The 20,630-nt window shown below is 41.7% G+C and overlaps 1 protein-coding gene across 1 annotated transcript; it reads right to left on the reverse strand.

The window, feature by feature from the left end:
• Positions 1-391: 391 nt before the first annotated feature.
• Positions 392-16,228, reverse strand: LOC138986817 (rho GTPase-activating protein 20-like; the record flags this gene model as incomplete). Its single annotated transcript, XM_070366728.1, has 6 exons — positions 15,899-16,228; positions 15,198-15,378; positions 13,866-14,004; positions 7,802-7,977; positions 5,855-6,016; positions 392-530 (listed from the first exon to the last, which is right to left on the reverse strand). Coding segments are annotated over exons 2-6 (703 nt in total), but the record flags the coding sequence as incomplete, so codon positions are not given.
• Between the last annotated feature and the right edge of the window lie 4,402 nt (positions 16,229-20,630).

Genomic DNA, 20,630 nt, shown 5'->3' on the forward strand with positions numbered 1-20,630 from the left:
GGATGAGATGGTTGGATGGCATCACCAATTCAAAGGCGTGAGTTTGAGTAAGCTCTGGGAGTTGGTGATGGACAGGGAGGCCTGGCACACTGCAGTCCTCGACCCCAAGGACTTGGGGTCACTGTAGTCCTTGGGGTCACAAAGAGTCGGACACGACTGAGCAGCTGAACTGAACTCAGCGAATCGTGATGTCTCCTAAAGCTGTACTAGTTGCTTCTTGAAATCAGAACAGTCTTATCCTTGCTTTGATCTCACAAGTGGGAATCTTCCCATGTCTTGGAGCAGATGGAAATTACTGCCCTTAGAATGTGCTTTGGGCTCTAGGATCTCCCACTGACCCCTGGAAGCCTTGCTGTCTTTGGCATCAAAGCCAGTTACATTATTCACGTACCTGCAACCTTCTCACTGTTATCGGTAATATCAGTGATATCACTGTTATCAGAACTCACTGGCGTCTCTCCAAAGAGACAAGTGATATCTTCTCCAAATATCTTGAGACAGTTTTCAATGAGAAATTGTATGAAAAAAACCTGTAACACGAGGGGGCAAAAAATGGGGTATTACTCTACATATGGTGTAATAGTAAATCACATTTCATCCATGAATCTTGGCTCTAACCAAAAATGCAAATGAAATCTGAGAAAAATTCAGACTTGACTAAAAAATATATAAATATATTATATATACATCAGCTTTTTCTAAGAAATAACTCCTACTTTAAAAAAGTAGTTTGGGCTCAAATTTTAAAATTCTTTTAGTCAGTGGGCTAAAGTTATAATATGAAGCCTGGTTTAATAGCTAAAATTTTGTAATGATGGTTAACATGCTTAAAACTAGGATGATTTTTAAGTATCCCCCATAGGATATGTGGGACAAAAATGTATATTCTCTTATTAAGTTTTATTTATTTTTAATAAATTTTTTTTTAGTTTTCTTGAGATAGATTTTTATATCTCATATTATTAAAATTTATAAAGTATCGAATACAACACCAATTGTGAATTTCACTTCAGTGAAGAAATATCTGAAACTTGGGTAGCAGAGGTTTCTGTGTTGGCAGTGGGGTTTGTGAAGGAACAAATCATCTGGGAGAAAACATGTCTGTCTGTTTTACCACATTCCCTTGCCTCACACTTGCTGTCAGGGGAGCTTGGAAGAGCTGTGATCTTATTAGGCATGTTGTGGCTCTCTTAGGATGTTCTGAAATATTTTACTAGGTTCCTCATCCTCAGGCAGAGACACAAGAGAAGCCAAATATTTTCCTGAATGAGCCACAGCTGGCAGAGTGCGGCCAGTATGTGTGGAGCCTCAGGTGCTCATATTGCCCAGGCCGCTAAGATGTGCCGACAGTGACCAGATGTATTGGGTGTCATCATTGTGTAATGATGAAATCATAGTTTGGGGCCTGTACACCCTCAGTGATTAGGCTGAGAGTTGAACCTTGGCTCTCTGATTCCAAAGCCAGGTTCTTTTCTATCATATCATCCTACTCTTACCTCTCTATCGTTTAATCTCTTGGATGGCAAAGGGAAGTGAGTCAACTGTTCTCAGTTATAATACACCTTCCCATGCCCAACCAAGTAGGACTCTGCCACTCCAAGGCAGTGTAATTAAAATGTGCACTTAAAAACTGGTTCATCAGAGTTAATACTACAGACTTCAGGTTCAAGATGGGGACTCTGCTCCATAAAGGCATAAAAATGAGAGATCTCATTACCTGTTTGGTGAAGTTTTCTGAGCTGCCAGAATTAGACAGACAAAGCATGCTTGGGGTTATACACACTGATAAATTATAAGCTGTCATCTGATTGGATGAGGATGTTGCTCAATGTTGTAAAAACTGCAAAAATGGTATTGTGGAAAAACTACATTGGCTCTCGGCAGCTGGACTAGTTGCCTAAGGACAGAAAAACACTTATAAATAAAGCAAGTCATTTTGCTTAGTAAGTGGAAATACAGAGAACAAAGTACTTCTTTTTATACCATGTACACAGTCCATTCTCACAGTTCCAGGCATGAATGCATACAAAAATGTTTCACTGAATTTAATTCCTGAACCAGGTAAGACCTACTCTGGTTAGTTATGTGTTTGTATTTAAGATCATACCACTGGCGGATTGGTTCTTTATCATCTCATTTTAGACCAGTGGATTTCATCTCCAACAGTTTCATGTATTCAGAAGGTGTAAAATGGTCAAGCAGTCCATGTTAATGAGATTAGGAGAAAAACACCAATTACAGTGTCACCAAAAAGGCATGCATCTCTCTTCAAACTAGCTTCCATGGGCATGATCAAGTGAAACCCGTGATACTGGTCATTATTTTAGAGGACACAGCTGTAAACTATAAGCTAATATTTTCCTAAGAGTATGTTGGTTGTATTTTCTCAGAGTTGAGTAATTATGGCATCATTACCTCTGGGTCGCCTTTATTTTGTCCTCCTCGTTCCCTTGATCAATAACATCAAGCCATTTATCATAGAGACTGGCTGAAAATATGCTTCCTTGGATATTTTGAAGAAAATCTTATATAGATCAAAAAGTATATATTATTCTTAGGATAAATTCAATGGAGAAATTGCAAAGAAAATATTTAGTGGAAAAATTCAATTCAGTCCACAATTCCTTCACAGCCATGAACTGATTCACACAGAGTTTGGCTGTCATTCTCCACAGCCTTGCACACCCAGAAGTACTGGTTGGATTTTCCCCAACCTAAAATTAGAAGCATAAAAGCAGAGTCTGGGCTGTAGTGAGAATGAAGCTAAAGCTCCTTCTATTGCCTGGAACTTACTCTTTGTGTACATGTTAACACATTAGTACAAACTGGCAAGGCCTGGTGATAACTGATCCTAAATCCTATTAGTTTCTTGAAAAGAAATGCACATGCCCATTTTGTTTGTTTACTTCAGACACATGCTTGCTTGTGATTCAAGAAAAGAAGTTCTGAAATAAAACAAACAAAATTACACCCTACATGCTCTTCTACACATATTAAGAGAATACCTGATGTATGTGTTCTTTGGGAAAAAGCTAGTATCGAAATAGCTTCAATCTTATTAAAAAAAAAAAAATCATATAAAAGTACAGTTCTACAGACTTTTAAGCAGCAGGTGTTAGAAATAAATCAAAAGACCCAATGGTAAACTACATGTTACCCTTACAACTCTTTGAATTCAATATATCCACCCAAAGAGAAAACTGAAAATTTAGATACATTGCAACTTGACATCTGTGGGATAGAATATGCAAATGTCAGCTTCCTAAGTGGAGGCCTGCAAACTTTATCCTGATGACCAAGTCTTAATATCAGAGAATGGGGCCTATTAAAATGGATGAAGTTGTAACCTGTTGTGCAAGACTGAGGGGAAATGATGGCATTGCCTTGCCAGTTTCAAAGGCACAACTTGCTTCCACTGGTCTTAATATACAGCCTGACTTCTCTTAATAGTATCTTCTTTACGCAGTGTTTCTAAGGCAACTATCATGATTACAATCCTGTTAGTGTTCGCTTGTTTCAGTACTTATTGAGCTGCTGTTTGTGTCAGGCACTCTCTTGAGTACTGAGGATAGAGTATGAAGATAATGCACAAAGTCTCAGTCCTCTCATACTTTTTCTTGGAATTGGTATAGAGTACTCAATGCTGGTCATCAGGGTTTCACTATGCTTCTTATGGAGTGTCCGCAGTACATTTGGAAGGAGGAAACACTCCATGTGAGTTCAGCCATTCAGTCCTGTCCTACTCTTTCCTACCCCATGGACTGCACACCAGGCTTTCCTGTACATCAGCAACACCTGGGTCTGTTCAAATTCATGTCCATGGAGTTGGTGATGCCATTCAACCATGTCATCTGGCTTTGACTTTTGGAGTCTGGGAGTGTGCAGCAGGGCCTTTGCCTTGTGTACCAAACTACATGCACTTGGAGTGTGTCTCTTCTCTCTCCTGAACCCTGTGCTGTAGAATCGATTGGTGAGACTGAGTATGGTTAAGCCATGACATGACTCATGCAGAATATGCCATGGGTATTTGCTATTGGACTACTGTTTATAGGCAGTTTAATGACAAACTCAATGTGGTTCTGACTATATATTCATTTCTGATTTAGACCAACTCCATGGCTGCTTTGACATATGGTATTCTCAAGGCCAAAGTTGCAAGGTTTGATTCCCCACCAAGATCAATCAACTTTAGGAAGAGAAAACTTTTGGACTGTCTTAAGATCTGTATCCATAAGTAGCCACCCTCTTACTACTCTGTGCTTATAGCATGGAAACAGGCAAGAGCCCAGTAACACTTGCTCAAAAGTGAAATCAGTTCCACGTGTGCACCTTTTAGAGGGTAGCACTCTAGTGTGTATTATTATAGGTCAAGTGTAGTAGGGGTCAACTCTAAATCATACCTGCACTGTTGCTATTACCATACAATCGAACATTAATAGGGGACAAGGAAACCCCATATGTTATTTGGTTTCTAAGATAATTTTAATAACCTTTCTGTACTTATTACTACATCAATATATTTTTGTTCATAGCTGCTAACAAGTACCAAGATGGATTGATTAATTTTTTCTTTCTGTTGTATTATCGCCCTGGTAGAAATTTAACTACACACTTGTGATTTAGCTGTATCATTTCAAACTCAGTCTATTTTTTGTATAAACCTATTGAATTTTGCAAAATTCCAAACAGATTTTGATTGTTGCACTCACTTTAAAAATAAGATTTATAAGATTAGGCATGTAGTAAAACTGGTTACCATGTAACTGTAACTTTGGGTGGTGGGCTAAACTTACAAATGTTAACAAAGCCATTAATCATGGTAAGGGAGATAAAAGGAGGAAAAAGAAGGAACAAATGGTGGCGTCATCCCTACACTAATTTTCAAGTAAAAGGCATTGAGACACAGGGGAGGCAAGGATGATGCACTGATCAGAGATTTTGGTGGCCTCACTAAGCATTTTTTGATTCATTGTAAGACAAATGGGCTTCCCAGGTGGTGCTAGTGGGAAAAAACCTGCCTGCCAATGCAGGAGATGCAAGAGATGCAGGTTCGATGCCTGGCAGGAAGATCCCCTGGAGAAGGGCATGGCAACCCACTCTAGTATTCTTGCGTGGAGGATTCCATGGACAGAGAAGTCTGCTGGGCTACAGTCAATGGGATCACAGAGAGTCAGCTGTTACGAGGCGACTAACACACACAGACACACAAACACACACACTAAACACACGAATTTACCATAGTGAGTAAACATCTGTCCTGCATCCATGCTAAGTTGCTTCAGCCGTGTCCAATTCTGTGCCACCTCATGGACTATAGCCTGCCAGACTCCACTGTCCATGGGATTCTCCAGGCAACCATACTGGAGTCGTATGCCAGTCCCTGTTCCAGGGGATCCTGGAAACCCAGGGATGGAACCCAGGTTTCCTGCATTGAAGGCGGATTCTTTACTGTCTGAGTCACCTGGGAAGTTACTTCTGTTAACTGTTTCCAAAGGCCTATTATGAATTTTATTTTGGAAATGTGGCCTTCATTAGGAAGGTGATGAGGAAGTCATCCAAAGCAGGAAGCTTGTTTTGGTAAACACTCAATGTGTAAGTGGGTATTTTGACATATCTTGTTATTCCTTTGCATGGACTGTTCAGGAGTCAAGATGTGCAATGAAAAGGAAAATATCTAATGTATGGGGCTTATAACATCTGCAGTACCTTCCTTCAGTTTTGGCTTTGTGAAGTGTTTTTCACTTTTCAGCTCCTTCCTCTCTTATGCCTATTAGGTTTCTTGGGCATTCATAATGAAGCACCAGTCATATAGCTTCAGATTTACGTGTGTGGATAATGCTCAGACTTTCCTTACCTTTAACACGCAGGCTATCACAAGAATTGATTCCTCATTCAAGTTCACTGTGTCTCCACAGTTTAGTTTCTTCTTTAGGGCTCTGCATGATTTTATACTGGCTGATTTTCTGAAGATGCCTTCTGTGAACAGCCCTTTTTGATTGATAAAGGAAAGCATATCCTATCGGGAAGGAAAGAAAAGAAAACTGTTGGACGTTTCATGTCTAGAAGCCCAGAGCGCAAGCTTGTTCCAGTTTTGACAGATCTGTGGTATATGAGGGTACAGTTCTAGAACAGCACCGAAGTCAATTTGAAATTTTTTCTTCAGTGTCTCTAAATATATTTTTGACCCAACAATCGATCTGACATTCATACACTGAAACATTGTAAACACTCGTGTAATCAGATTTTCCGTTTCAGTGAATTTACTGTGTTAAACGTCTCTGCTTTGAGGCCTTTGTAGATTCACCCTCTTCTCCTTCACCACTCCTTTCTCATTATTCCCTATTATATATGCTCTTCCCTAAGTGTGGAAATCCTTTTGCCATATTCATGCCCCATTTGTTTCTTCCCCTTCCAGGGACTGTCCACCCCATTCAGTCCTGTTTCCTGTATTCCCTCCCGTCAAAATCAGGCTCAATAAGCCTCTCCTCCTTCTCCGATGACATTCTGTCTCATCAGTCTTTGTAGTTCCTTTTCCTGTATTTTCATATCCTCTACTGTCTGCAGAGTTAGAGAGATAACAGCTATTGGAGCCAGGTTTTTCAAGGAATGTGGAATCTGTTATGCCAGTCATCCACTGTGTGACTTTGGGCATAGCACATACTTGGGTGAGGCTCTTTTGTTTTTCATTGATGAAGTGGGGGTGATGATAGTCATGGCTACCCCCCTAAATGTTCTGTGAAAGACGCAAGGTCTGGGGTAGTAGCTAGCACCTAGCTAGTATGACAAATTCCTTCATATATACCATAAAATTCCCTGCATCTAGTGTAGTGCTTGGAGAGATAGTGGACAGTGAACAAGAGTTAATGCTTACAGTTCAGTACACTAATTTGATATAGCACAGTTCGAACTCTGTGACTCTCTTTTGACACATTCTGTCAGGAGCAAATGATTCATCTTTGCCAGAGGATGCGTACTTTATGCTTAAACACTTGAGTTGCAAATCAAATCCCTGTGAGACATTTTGCATCTTAAGGGGGAGTAGACTCAGCTGAAGGAGACTTGAGACTCGTGTGGACTTCAAGGGAGGAGACGGGGAGACATATGAGGATGAGGTGGACTCGCAGAGATTCTTACACACAGAGTCTGAAGGAAAGCTACACGGTCAAAATAGCCTGGAGTTAAAACTCACCTCCAGGACCTCCCCACCATTCTATGCAAAACAAGCACTCTGTCACCCGAAGGAAAAAATGGACATTGGGTTGATTTTGCCCAGCTCCCAGCCTGTCCCAGCCTCTGGCTGATCTCCACAATTCCTTGCCGCAGCTGTTTAAGAGATAACTACTCTGAACAACCTTGCAGAAGAACAGGCCCCCTTAAGACTGGAGCTTTCCACATACGTGCCTCTATATACTTCCTCTTTTCTTGGGTAAGAGCAGTAGCTCACTAATCTGACTGCTGCCCCTTCTCACCTCATAAAGGTGATCTGTAAAGGACTGCTCTCATTCTTTTCCTCAACCTCGCCTTCTCTAACTGCCTTAACTTACAGAGTCCATGTTAACTGGTCTGAGCTGGTATAGATGGGTCTTTGTTGAAATCAGCGGAATGGATGAGAGTATCTTTTCATCTTGTACTTGCCTTCTGACTCTGCAGTACCTAAATCAGATGTTGTTCTTTGAAGTAATGTTATGAATCTTATCGGACAAAGCCAGACTTCTTCATTTGGAGTAGATTTGGAAGAGAACACTTGATGTCTCAGCACTCCCCTTTTAAGGAAGGTTACAGAAACCAAAATAAGACCTACCAGAATTGGGGTGGGCAGGGTGTCATTATCACATACATCCTCAAGAGGAGCTCCAAAGAGCTGTTTTGGCTTTGTGGGTGGTAGAGACGTGTGTTGGTTCTCCTTGCGGGTCCTGGAGATACAGCCAAATGCCCAGTTTTTGAGAGAACTCTTCCTAACTGTCTTCTTGTCTGAAACTAATATAGAAGAGAGATTTTCACTAGTAGTAGTTGAGCTTATTTACCCTGATTTCCACCACTTACATTCAGCAGCATGTTCATGGCAGAGGCTGAAAGAGAGAAACTGAACCATTTGTTATATAGCATTCCCCTCATTCTGAAGCAGGCTAATTGTATCCTTGTGGTGTTAACATGTTCTTCTTGCCCATATTCTGCAAACCAGTAGTTAAACCTAGAGGCGTGATCAGACTCAGGGTTGATTCTCCCTGTGACAGTATTCCCCAGACAGTGCTCTCTATTCCCTTTGCCCTGTGGCATGAGACACTTAACCTATAGTTACACAAGTTTCCTAATATTAAGTGTTATCAGTGGATTCTGGGTTCAGATCTCATTTGAAAGGCAAAATTATTTAATATTCAAATCAAGCAGCATTTGTAGGAAGTTTCCTTCCTCTGTTGAGTTACCTGTTTGGCTTTCTGAGTACCCCCGTCATGCGCAATTTTCTCCCTTGAAAAGGATCGACTTTCACGAGATATCCTGCCTGACAGTGATTATCAGTCAGCCTCTAGACCTCTCCTCTGGGAGGCCACACACCTCAGTCAGCTCCAAGGATGACTTCCTGCCCTCAGGGTCCTTGAGAAGTAGTCATTAATTGCAGACAATGTGGTAAGATTACAGGGGGCCAGTTTTTGTGTGACACCTTACTCAGTTAACGCAAAGATGAATTTTAACAACCAACAGTCTTATGGACTCCGTGGGAGAGGGAGAGGGTGGAAAGATTTGGAAGAATGGCATTGAATCATGTATAATATCATGTATGAAACAAGTTGCCAGTCCAGGTTCGACGCACGATACTGGATGCTTGGGGCTAGTGCACTTGGATGACCCAGAGGGATGGTATGGGGAGGGAGGATGGAGGAGGATTCAGGATGGGGAACACATGTATACCTGTGGCAGATTCATTTTGATATTTGGCAAAACTAATACAATGTGTAAAGTTTAAAAATTAAATTAAATTAAAAAAAAAAAAAGCTACTACAACAGCCCCTGCCAAAGGAATGCTTTTCAAAAAGAGTGATCAGCAATGAAGAATTGAGTTCAAAGTGTCTCGTGCCCAGCTATGAATGTTTTCCTGATATTTCCTCAATAAACCTGCTTAATATTTCCTTAAATAACCTGCTTAAATAACCAGCTAAAGAAGTCAATTAGAGGAGCCCAGTTGTAGAAAAATAAACAGAAGAATTTAACCAAATCTTTTAAAATGCCCATCCACTTTTCTTTCGGGGACATAGTGAGTTTCTCACCATTTCCATTCAAGTGAGTGAACCACTTGTGGTGCTGGGTGAGAGAATCAGAAGGCTCCTATTCTCCCTCTTAATTGGATGACTTACCTAAAACTCTTTGAGCATGAGTTTGCTCAAATGTAACATAAATGATGCTACTTACACCTGACTGGACTACATAACATAATGTACTACCCAGCACAAGACATGGCACATAGCAGCCTTAATAAAGGTAATTTCCCTCCTTCAGAAGGCCTAAGGCAGCCTAGACATCAGTCACCTCCCACTAAGCAGACACCACCCCAATTCTCCATTTGATTGTGCAGCCTCCAGAAGGTATGCATTCCTGAAGAAATGCCATCACTTTGCCTTAGGCTCTTCCTGCCCTGACATTCATATTACCATCATTTTAAAAGGAGATAATGAAGAAAGCAAATGCATTCTTAAATTCAGGAACAGATTCTCCTAATTAATATGTACAAATGTGAAAAGATACATGTTTATATGGGTTGAGTTGCTTTATGCACCCTGGTTTCCCTACTCTTAACCTGATTCTTTTATTTCTAAACTACCCACAGGTATTCATGTATTTCAAATGTATTCATTCATTGTTCAGCTTTAATAAGAATACTCTTAGGAAGAAAACTCTATCAGTTGGTACAAAGCTATATGGCCAGCTAGCCTATAAGCATAGATGGAAAGCAAATTAGACATTAAGGCCTATGCTTTTATTTTCAGGCCTAGATGGACCTTTCGTAATGTACATTGGTTGGTGTTAGAGTTCTTGTGGGCTCTGTGACCAATAAAACTATATACTATAGCCACGAAAAGTATGGTGCTCAGTTGTTCAGTCGTGTCCAACTCTTGCGACCCCATGGACTATAGCCTGTCAGGCTCCTGTCCGTGGGACTTCCTGGATCATAATACTGGAGTGGGTTGCCAGGGACTGTGAAACAGGTTAACTTTACAACGTCATCTTTCTTAAACAATCCTGGCAAGATTTAGGTTAGTGTGTTTTTCCTCATGCTCAAATTAGGGTTTGAATGTTAAAAAATGAAATTGTGTAACTTTGTGGGTATAGAATAACAAGTATAAGAATACAAATACTTTAAGTAGAAATTCTATTCTGGCCCCAGTAGTTGCTATATTAGTAAGACATTTTATTCAGAGAAAGAAATGTCAATGGGACAATACTGGAATGGTAGCAGGGGTGATTGCAAGAGGAAGACTTAAAAACAAACAGACATATAAACATTCAGTCCAGTTCCATTTGCAACCTAGGTCTGAAGCAGAATGGAAAGAGAGCTTGCTGTGGAGGTACAATGCAGAGCTCAAGTCAGAGGTGGTCCTAAGGTGGTGGAGAAATAGAACAGAAAGACCACTTTCTCCCCACAAATTCATCGAAAGAACATTGAATGCTGAGCAAATTCCACAAAACAACTTCTGATTGCTGGCAGAGGACATCAGGCACCCAGAAAGGCAGCCCATTGTCTTTGAAAGGAGGTAGGACAAGATATAAAAGAGAAAAAGAGAGACAAATGAGGTAGGGACAGAGATCTGTCCTGGGACGGTAGTCTTAAAAGAGGAGAAGTTTCCAAACACTAGGAAACAGTCTCATTGGCAGGTCAGTGGAGACTTTTGGAATCTCAGAGGGTAACATACGGGGAGGAAAAAGAAAGAAAGAAAGAAAGAAAACCCACAGATTGCGTGCGTAACATCAACTTCCAGCAGGGAACTAGTCCAGACACTCACAATTGCCACCAGCAAGCGGAGGGCCTGTACAGGGAGGTGCCGGCCGCATTGCTTAGGGTAAGGACCAGGCCTGAGTGCCCTGAGGGCAATCTGAGGGAACTAATGTGAGATAGCAACCCAAATCGTGGGATAGCCAGCGGGAGAGAAAAAAACCTATCCTGTGAAAAGCCCTAATCTAAGGCACTTCCTGGCCCACTCACAGAGCAGAGGACTGAGAGAATACCAGAGCAGAGCTAGCTGGCTGTGCACTGACTCATCTCCCACCAGAGACAGGGAGGCAGGCGGGGGCAGCCAGAGCCTGAAAGGGGCAATCTCAGCCCCAGAGAGACATCCTCTACAAAACTGCAAGCAGGCTCCCATTTGCTAACCAAGACTTGTTGGGATTCTGGGTGGTTGACATACTCTGGGACGGTCGCAGCCAGAGATCAGCTCCCCAGAAGAGACACACGGCCCACCTAAGACGGGCAGGCCTGCTGCCACCCAGCAAATCGAGCGGCTGGTATGGGGGAGGTGATAAGACACATTACACCTGGGGGTCACTGTGCTCTCTAAGCACCTGGTCGCCTGAGCTGCTCAGACCTGGGAAGGGCACAAAACGCAGGTCCGACTGAGTGTGCGCCTTTGTGGAGTACCTGAGAACCTGAACCTGAACCTGAACGGCTTAGACCTGGGAAGTGCACGCAACCCAGGGCCCGCCTCAGACAGTTGCAGGCAGAGCAACCTGGAGCCTGAACAGTGTAGACTGGGAAAGCACACACACCGTAAGCGGGTCAAACCCAGTGCGGTCAGGACACTGTGAGCACACGCCAGGGATATTTGTTTGCAGTGCTCCTCCGTCCCCACAGCGCCACTGAATAAGTGAACCTAAATAAGTGACCACCTTTGCCCCTGTGAGTCAGGGCGGAAATTGGACACTGAAAAGACCAGCAAACAGAAGAAGTTAAAATAAACAGAGAGGGAAGCGCTCTGGAAAAGACAGGTGCAACAGATTAAAATGTTGTAGTTAGCACTGACTACATTGGAAGGGGCCTATTGATCTTGAGAAGCATAAGCAGGATCACAGAACTATCTGAAAATGAACTAAACAGACTGCCCACAACAACTCCAGAGAAATTTCTAGATATATTTTTAGTATTATCTTTAAAAAAATTTTTTTTTAATTTTTAAGTCCTCTATTACTTCTTTAATTTTAATTTTTATAACCTACTATTACCTTTCAAAAAAAGACCCTATTTTTAATGCAAACTTCATATATATATTTTATCATTTTTTGTGACTTTGTTTTGTTTTTCTAATACTGTATTTGGGGGTCTCTAACCTTTACTGTAGACTTTTAGTGTTTGCTTTTTGGTTATTTGTTATCAATTTTGTACGTTTAAGAACCCAATCTTCACTGCCCACTTCTACTTGGGAGTTTGATCACTGCCTTGATTGCTCTCTCCCCCTTTTAACTCTCCTTTTTCTCCACCAGGTCGCCTCTATCTCCTCCCTCACCCTTTTCTTCCCTACCCACTCTGTGAATCTCTTTGTGTATTCCAGGCTGTGGAGAACACTTTGGGAACTGATTACTGGCTGGATCTGTCTCTCTCCTTTTGATTGCCTCTTTCCTTTTCCTGGTCACCTCTGTCTTCTTCTTGATTCTCTTCTCTGGGTAACTGCATGAGCCTCTCTGAGGGGCCCAGACTGTGGAGAGCACATAGCGAATTGATTACTGGCTAGCTTGCTCTCTCCCCTTTTGATTCCCCCTCTTCTTCTCCTGGTCAACTCTATCTCCCTCCTCCTTATTCTCTTCTCCATCTAACTTGGTGAACCTCTCTGGGTTCCCTCACTGTGGAGAACCTTGTCATCATTAACCTAGATGTTTTATCATCGGTGCTGTACAGATAGAGAAGTCTTGAGGCTACTCTAAGAATAAGACTGAAAACCAGAGACAGGAGGCTTAAGTTCAAAACCTGAGAACACCAGAGAACTCCTGACTCCAGGGAACATTAATGGACAAGAGCTCATCCAAAAGCCTCCATACCTACACTGAAACCAAGCACCACCCAAGAGCCAACAAGTTCCAGAGCAAGACATACAATGCAAATTCTCCAACAACGCAGGAACATAGCCCTGAGCTTCAATATACAGGCTGCCCAAATTCACACCAAACCCATAGACATCTCAAAACTCACTACTGGACACTTCATTGCACTCCGGAGAGAAGTCCAGCTCCACCCACCAGAACAGGGACACAAGCTTCCCTAAGCAGGAAACCTTGACAAGCCACCCACACAACCCCACCCACAGTGAGGAATCTCCACAATAAAAAAGAACCACAAGCTGCCAGAATACAGAAAGGCCACCCCATATACAGCAATCTAACTGATGCTGAAGCTGAAACTCCAATGCTTTGGTCACCTGATATAAAGAACTGACTCATTGGAAAAGACCCTGATGCTGGGAAAGATTGAAGGCAGGAGGAGAAAGGGACGAGAGAGGATGTGATGGTTGGACGGCATCACCAGTTCAAAGGACGTGAGTTTGAGTAAGCTCTGGGAGTTGGTGATGGACAGGAAAGCCTGGCGTGCTGCAGTCCTCAAGCCCAAGGACTTGGGGTCACTGTAGTCCTTGGGATCACAAAGAACCGGACACGACTGAGCAGCTGAACTGAACTCAACGAATCGTGATGTCTCCTAAAGCTGTACTAGTTGCTTCTTGAAATCAGAACAGTCTTATCCTTGCTTTGATCTCACAAGTGGGAATCTTCCCATGTCTTGGAGCAGATGGAAATTACTGCCCTTAGAATGTGCTTTGGGCTCTAGGATCTCCCACTGACCCCTGGCAGCCTTGCTGTCTTTGGCATCAAAGCTAGTTATATTATTCACGTACCTGCAACCTTCTCACTGTTATCGATAATATCAGTGATATTACTGTTATCAGAACTCACTGACGTCTCTCCAAAGAGACAAGTGATATCTTCTCCAAATATCTTGAGACAGTTTTCAATGAGAAATTGTATGAAAGAAATCTGTAACACAAAGGGGCAAAAAATGGGGTATTACTCTACATATGGTGTAATAGTAAATCACATTTCATCCACGAATCTTGGCTCTAACCAAAAATGCAAAAGAAATCTGAGAAAAATTCAGACTTGACTAAAAAATATATAAATATATTATATATACATCAGCTTTTTCTAAGAAATAATTCCTACTTTCAAGAGTAGTTTGGGCTCAAATTTTAAAATTCTTTTAGTCAGTGGGCTAATGTTATACTATGTAGCCTGGTTTAATAGCTAAAATTTTGTAAAGATGGTTAACATGCTTAAAACTAGGATGATTTTTAAGTAGCCCGCATAGGATATGTGGGACAAAAATGTATATTCTCTTATTAAGTTTTATTTATTTTTAATAAATTTGTTTCTAGTTTTATTGAGATAGATTTTTTATATGTCATATTATTAACATTTATAAAGTATCGAATACAACACCAATTGTGAATTTCACTTCAGTGAAGAAATATCTGAAATTTGGGTAGCAGAGGTTTCAGTGTGGGCCGGGGGGGTTTGTGAAGGAACAAAGCATCTGGAGAGAAAACATGTCGGTCTGTCTTACCACATTCCCTTGCCTCACACTTGCTGTCCGGGGGAGCTTGGAGAAGAGCTGTGATCTTATTAGGCATGTTGTGGCTCTCTTAGGATGTTCTGAAATATTTTACTAGCTTCCTCATCCTCAGGCAGAGACACAAGAGAAGCCAAGTATTTTCCTGAATGAGCCAAAGCTGGCAGAGTGCGGCCAGTATGTGTGGAGCCTCAGGTGCTCATATAGCCCAGGCCGCTAAGATGTGCCGACAGTGACCAGATGTATTGGGTGTCATCATTGTGTAATGATGAAATCATAGTTTGGAGGCTTGTACACCCTCAGTGATTAGGCTGAGAGTTGAACCTTGGCTCTCTGATTCCAAAGCCAGGTTCTTTTCTATCATATCATCCTACTCTTACCTCTCTATCATTTAATCTCTCGGATGGCAAAGGGGAAGTGAGTCAACTGTTCTCAGTTATAGTACACCTTCCCATGCCCAACCAGAGTAGGACTCTGCCACTCCAAGGCAGTGTAATTAAAATGTGCACTTAAAAACTGGTTCATCAGAGTTAATACTACAGACTTCAAGTTCAAGATGGGGACTCTGCTCCGCAAGGCAAAAAATGAGAGATCTCATTACCTGTTTGGTGAAGTTTTCTGAGCTGCCAGAATTAGACAGACAAAGCATGCTTGGGGTTATACACACTGATAAATTATAAGCTGTCATCTGATTGGATGAGGAATGTTGCTCAATATTGCGTAAAACTGCAAAAAGATATCGCAGAAAAACTACATTGGCTCTCGGCAGCTGGTCTAGAAGCCTAAGGACAGAGAAAACACTTATAAATAAAGCGAGTCATTTTGCTTAGTAAGTGGAAATACAGAGAACAAAGTACTTCTTTTTATACCATGTACACAGTCCATTCTCACAGTTCCAGGCATGAAAGCATACAAAAATGTTTCACTGAATTTAATTCCTGAACCAGGTAAGACCTACTCTGGTTAGTTATGTGTTTGTATTTAAGATCATACCACTGGCGGATTGGTTCTTTATCATCTCAATTTAGACCAGTGGATTTCATCTCCAACAGTTTCATGTATTCAGAAGGTGTAAAATTGTCAAGCAGTCCATGTTAATGAGATTAGGAGAAAAACACCAATTACAGTGTCACCAATAAGGCATGCATCTCTCTTCAAACTAGCTTCCATGGGCATGATCAAGTGAAACCCCGTGATACTGGTCATTATTTTAGAGGACACAGCTGTAAAGTATAAGCTAATATTTTCCTAAGAGTATGTTGGTTGTATTTTCTCAGAGTTGAGTAATTATGGCATCATTACCTCTGGGTCGCCTTTATTTTGTCGTCCTCATTCCCTTGATCAATAACATCAAGCCATTTATCATAGAGACTGGCTGAAAATATGCTTCCTTGGATATTTCGAAGAAAATCCTTATATAGATCAAAAAGTATATATTATTCTTAGGATAAATTCAATGGAGAAATTGCAAAGAAAATATTTAGTGGAAAAATTCAATTCAGTCCACAATTCCTTCACAGCCACGCACACTGATTCACACAGAGCTTGGCTGTCATTCTCCACAGCCTTGCACACCCAGAAGTACTGGTTGGATTTTCCCCAACTAAAATTAGAAGCATAAAAGCAGAGTCTAGGCTGTAGTGAGAATGAAGCTAAAGCTCCTTCTATCGCCTGGAACTTACTCTTTGTGTACATGTTAACACATTAGTACAAACTGGCAAGGCCTGCTGATAACTGATCCTAAATCCTATCAGTTTCTTGAAAAGAAACGCACATGCCCATTTTGTTTGTTTACTTCAGACACATGCTTGCTTGTGATTCAAGAAAGAAGTTCTGAAATAAAACAAACAAAATTACACCCCTACATGGTCTTCTACACATATTAAGAGAAAACTCATACTTTTTCTTGGAATTGGTATAGAGTACCCAATGCTGGTCATCAGGGTTTCACTATGCTTCTTATGGAGTGTCCGCAGTACATTTGGAAGGAGGAAGCACTCCATTTGAGTTCAGCCATTCAGTCCTGTCCTACTCTTTCCTACCCCATGGACTGCACACCAGGCTTTCCTGTCCATCAGCAACACCTGGGTCTTGTTCAAATTCACATCCATGGAGTTGGTGATGCCATTCAACCACGTCATCTGGCTTTGGCTTCTGGGAGTCTGGGAGTGTGCAGCAGGGCCTTTGCCTTGTGTACCAAACTACATGCACTTGGAGTGTGTCTCTTCTCTCTCCTGAACCCTGTGCTGTAGAATCGATTGGTGAGACTGAGTATGGTTAAGCCAGGACATGACTCATGCAGAATATGCCATGGTATTTGCTATTGGACCACTGTTTATACACAGTTTAATGACAAACTCAATGTGGTTCTGACTATATATTCATTTCTGATTTACACCAACTCCATGGTTGCTTTGACATATGGTATTCTCAAGGCCAAAGTTGCAAGGTTTGATTCCCCACCAAGATCAATCAACTTTAGGAAGAGAAAACTTTGGGACTGCTTAAGACCTGTACCCATAAGTTGCCACCCTCTTACTAGTCTTACTAGCTTACAGCATGGAAACAGGCAAGAGCCTAGTAACACTTGCTCAAAAGTGAAATCAGTTCCAAGTGTGCACCTTTTAGAGGGTAGCACTCTACTTGCTATTTGCACACCTAGTGTGTATTATTATGGGTCAAGTGTAGTAGGGGTCAACTCTAAATCATACCTGCACTGTTGCTACTTTCATACAATCGAACATTAATAGGGGACAAGGAAACACCATATGTTATTTGGTTTCTAAGATAATTTTAATAACCTGTCTGTAGTTATTACTACATCAATATATTTTTGTTCATAGCTGCTAACAAGTACCAAGATGGATTGATTAATTTTTTCTTTCTGTTGTATTATCGCCCTGGTAAAAATTTAACTACACACGGGTGATTTAGCTGTATCAGTTCAAACTCAGTCTATTTTTTGTATAAATCTATTGAATTTTGCAAAATTCCAAACAGATTTTGATTGTTGCACTCCCTTTGAAAATAAGATTTATAAGATTAGGCATGTAGTAAAACTGGTTACCATGTAACTGTAACCTTGGGTGGTGGGCTAAACTGACAAGTGTTAACAAAGCCCATTAAAGATGGTAAGGGAGATAAAAGGAGGAAAAAGGAGGAGTAAATGGTGGCATCATCCCTACACTAATTTTCAAGTAAAAGGCATTGAGACACGGGGGAAGCAAGGATGATGAAGTGATCAGAGATTTTGGTGGCCTCACTAAGCGTTTTTTGATTCATTGTAAGACAAATGGGCTTCCCAGGTGGTGCTAGTGGGAAAAAACCTGCCTGCCAATGCAGGAGATGCAAGAGATGCAGGTTCGATGCCTGGCAGGAAGATCCCCTGGAGAAGGGTATGGCAACCCACTCTAGTATTCTTGCGTGGAGGATTCCATGGATAGAGGAGTCTGCTGGGCTACAGTCAATGGGATCACAGAGAGTCGGCTGTTACGAGGCGACTAACACACACAGACACACAAACACACACACTAAACACACGAATTTACCACAGTGAGTAAACATCTGTCCTGCATCCATGCTAAGTTGCTTCAGCCGTGTCCAATTCTGTGCCACCTCATGGACTATAGCCTGCCAGACTCCACTGTCCATGGGATTCTCCAGGCAACCATACTGGAGTCGTATGCCAGTCCCTGTTCCAGGGGATCCTTGCAACCCAGGGATGGAACCCAGGTTTCCTGCATTGAAGGCGGATTCTTTACTGTCTGAGCCACCTGGGAAGTTACTTCTGTTAACTGTTTCCAAAAGCTTCATATGAATTTTATTTTGGAAATTGGCCTTCATTAGGAAGGTGATGAGGAAGTCATCCAAAGCAGGAAGCTTGTTTTGGTAAACACTCAATGTGTAGGTGGGTCTTTTGACGTATATTGTTATTCTTTTGCATGGAGTGTTCCGGAGTCAAGATGTGCAATGAAAAAGGAAAATATCTAATGTATGGGGCGTATAACATTTGCGGTACCTTCCTTCAGTTTTGCGTTGTGAAGTGTTTTTCACTTTTCAGATCCTTCCTCTCTTATGCCTATTAGGTTTCTTGGGCATTCATAATGAAGACCAGTCATATAGCTTCAGATTTACTGTGTGTGGATGATGCTCAAACTATCCTTACCTTTAAGACCGACGATATCACAAGCACTGGTTCCTCATTCAAGTTCACTGTGTCTCCACAGTTTAGTTTCTTCTGTAGGGCTCTGCATGATTTTATACTGGCTGATTTTCTGAAGATGCCTTCTGTGAACGACCCTTTTTGATTGACAAAGGAAAGCATATCCTATAGGGAAGGAAAGAAAAGAAAACTGTGGGACATTTCATGTCTAGAAGCCCAGAGCACAAGCTTGCTCCTGTTTTGACAGAGCTGTGGTATATGAGGGTACAGTTCTAGAACAGCACCGAAGTCAATTTGAAATTTTTTCTTCAGTGTCTCTAAATATATTTTCGACCCAACAATCGATCTGACTTTCATACACTGAAACATTGTAAACACTCGTGTAATCAGATTTTCCGTTTCAGTGAATTTACTGTGTTAAACGTCTCTGCTTTGAGGCCTTTGTAGATTCACCCTCTCCTTCTTCACCGCTCCTTTCTCTTTATTCCCTATTATAGATGCTCTTCCCTAAGTGTGGAAATCTTTTTGCCATATGCATGCTCCATTTGTTTCTTCCCCTTCCAGGGACTGTCCACCCCATTCAGTCCTGTTTCCTGTATTCCCTCCCCTCAAAATCAGGCTCAATACGTCTCTCCTCCTTCTCCGATGACATTCCTGTCTCATCAGCCTTTCTAGTTCCTTTTCCTGTATTTTCATGTCCTCTGCTGTCTGCAGAGTTAGAGAGACAACAGATATTGGAGCCAGGTTTTTCAAGGAATGTGGAATCTGTTATGCCAGTCATCCACTGTGTGACTTTGGGCATAGCACATACTTGGGTGAGGCTCTTTTGTTTTCATTGATGAAGTGGGGGTGATGATAGTCATGGCTACCCCCTAAATTTTCTGTGAAAGACGCAAGGTCTGGGGTAGTAGCTAGCACGTAGCTAGTATGATGAATTTCTTCATATATACCATAAAATTCCCTGCATCTAGTGTAGTGCTTGGAGAGATAGTGGACAGTGGACAAGAGTTAATGCTTACAGTTCAATACACTAATTTGATATAGCAGAGTCCGAACTCTGTGACTCTCTTTTGACACCTTCTGTCAGGAGCAAATGATTCATCTTTGCCAGAGGATGCGTACTTTATGCTTAAACACTTGAGTTGCAAATCAAATCCCTGTGAGACATTTTGCATCATAAGGGGGAGTAGACTCAGCTGAAGGAGACTTGAGACTCGTGTGGACTTCAAGGGAGGAGACGACGAGACATATGAGGATGAGGTGGACTCTCAGAGATTCTTACACACAGAGTCTGAAGGAAAGCTACGCGGTCAAAATAGCCTGGAGTTAAAACTCGCCTCCAGGACCTCCCCACCATTCTATGCAAAACAAGCACTCTGTCACCCGAAGGAAAAAATGGACATTGGGTTGATTTTGCCCAGCTCCCAGCCTGTCCCAGCCTCTGGCTGATCTCCACAATTCCTTGCCACAGCTGTTTAAGAGATAACTACTCTGAACAACCTTGCAGAAGAACAGGTCCCCTTAAGACTGGAGCTTTCCCACATACGTGCCTCTATATACTTCCTCTTTTCTTGGGTAAGGGCAGCAGCTCACTAATCTGACTGCTGCCCCTTCTCACCTCATAAAGGCGATCTGTAAAGGACTGCTCTCACTCTTTTCCTCAACCTCGCCTTCTCTAACTGCCTTAACTTACAGGGTCCATGTTAACTGGTCTGAGCTGGTATAGATGGGTCTTTGTTGAAATCAGCGGAATGGATGAGAGTATCTTTTCATCTTGTACTTGCCTTCTGACTCTGCAGTACCTAAATCAGATCTTATTCTTTGAAGTAATGTTATGAATCTTATCGGACAAAGCCAGACTTCTTCATTTGG

The sequence above is a fragment of the Bos mutus genome, unplaced genomic scaffold (genome assembly GCF_027580195.1).
Source record: "Bos mutus isolate GX-2022 unplaced genomic scaffold, NWIPB_WYAK_1.1 CTG1755, whole genome shotgun sequence".
Classification (NCBI taxonomy): Eukaryota; Metazoa; Chordata; class Mammalia; order Artiodactyla; family Bovidae; genus Bos; species Bos mutus.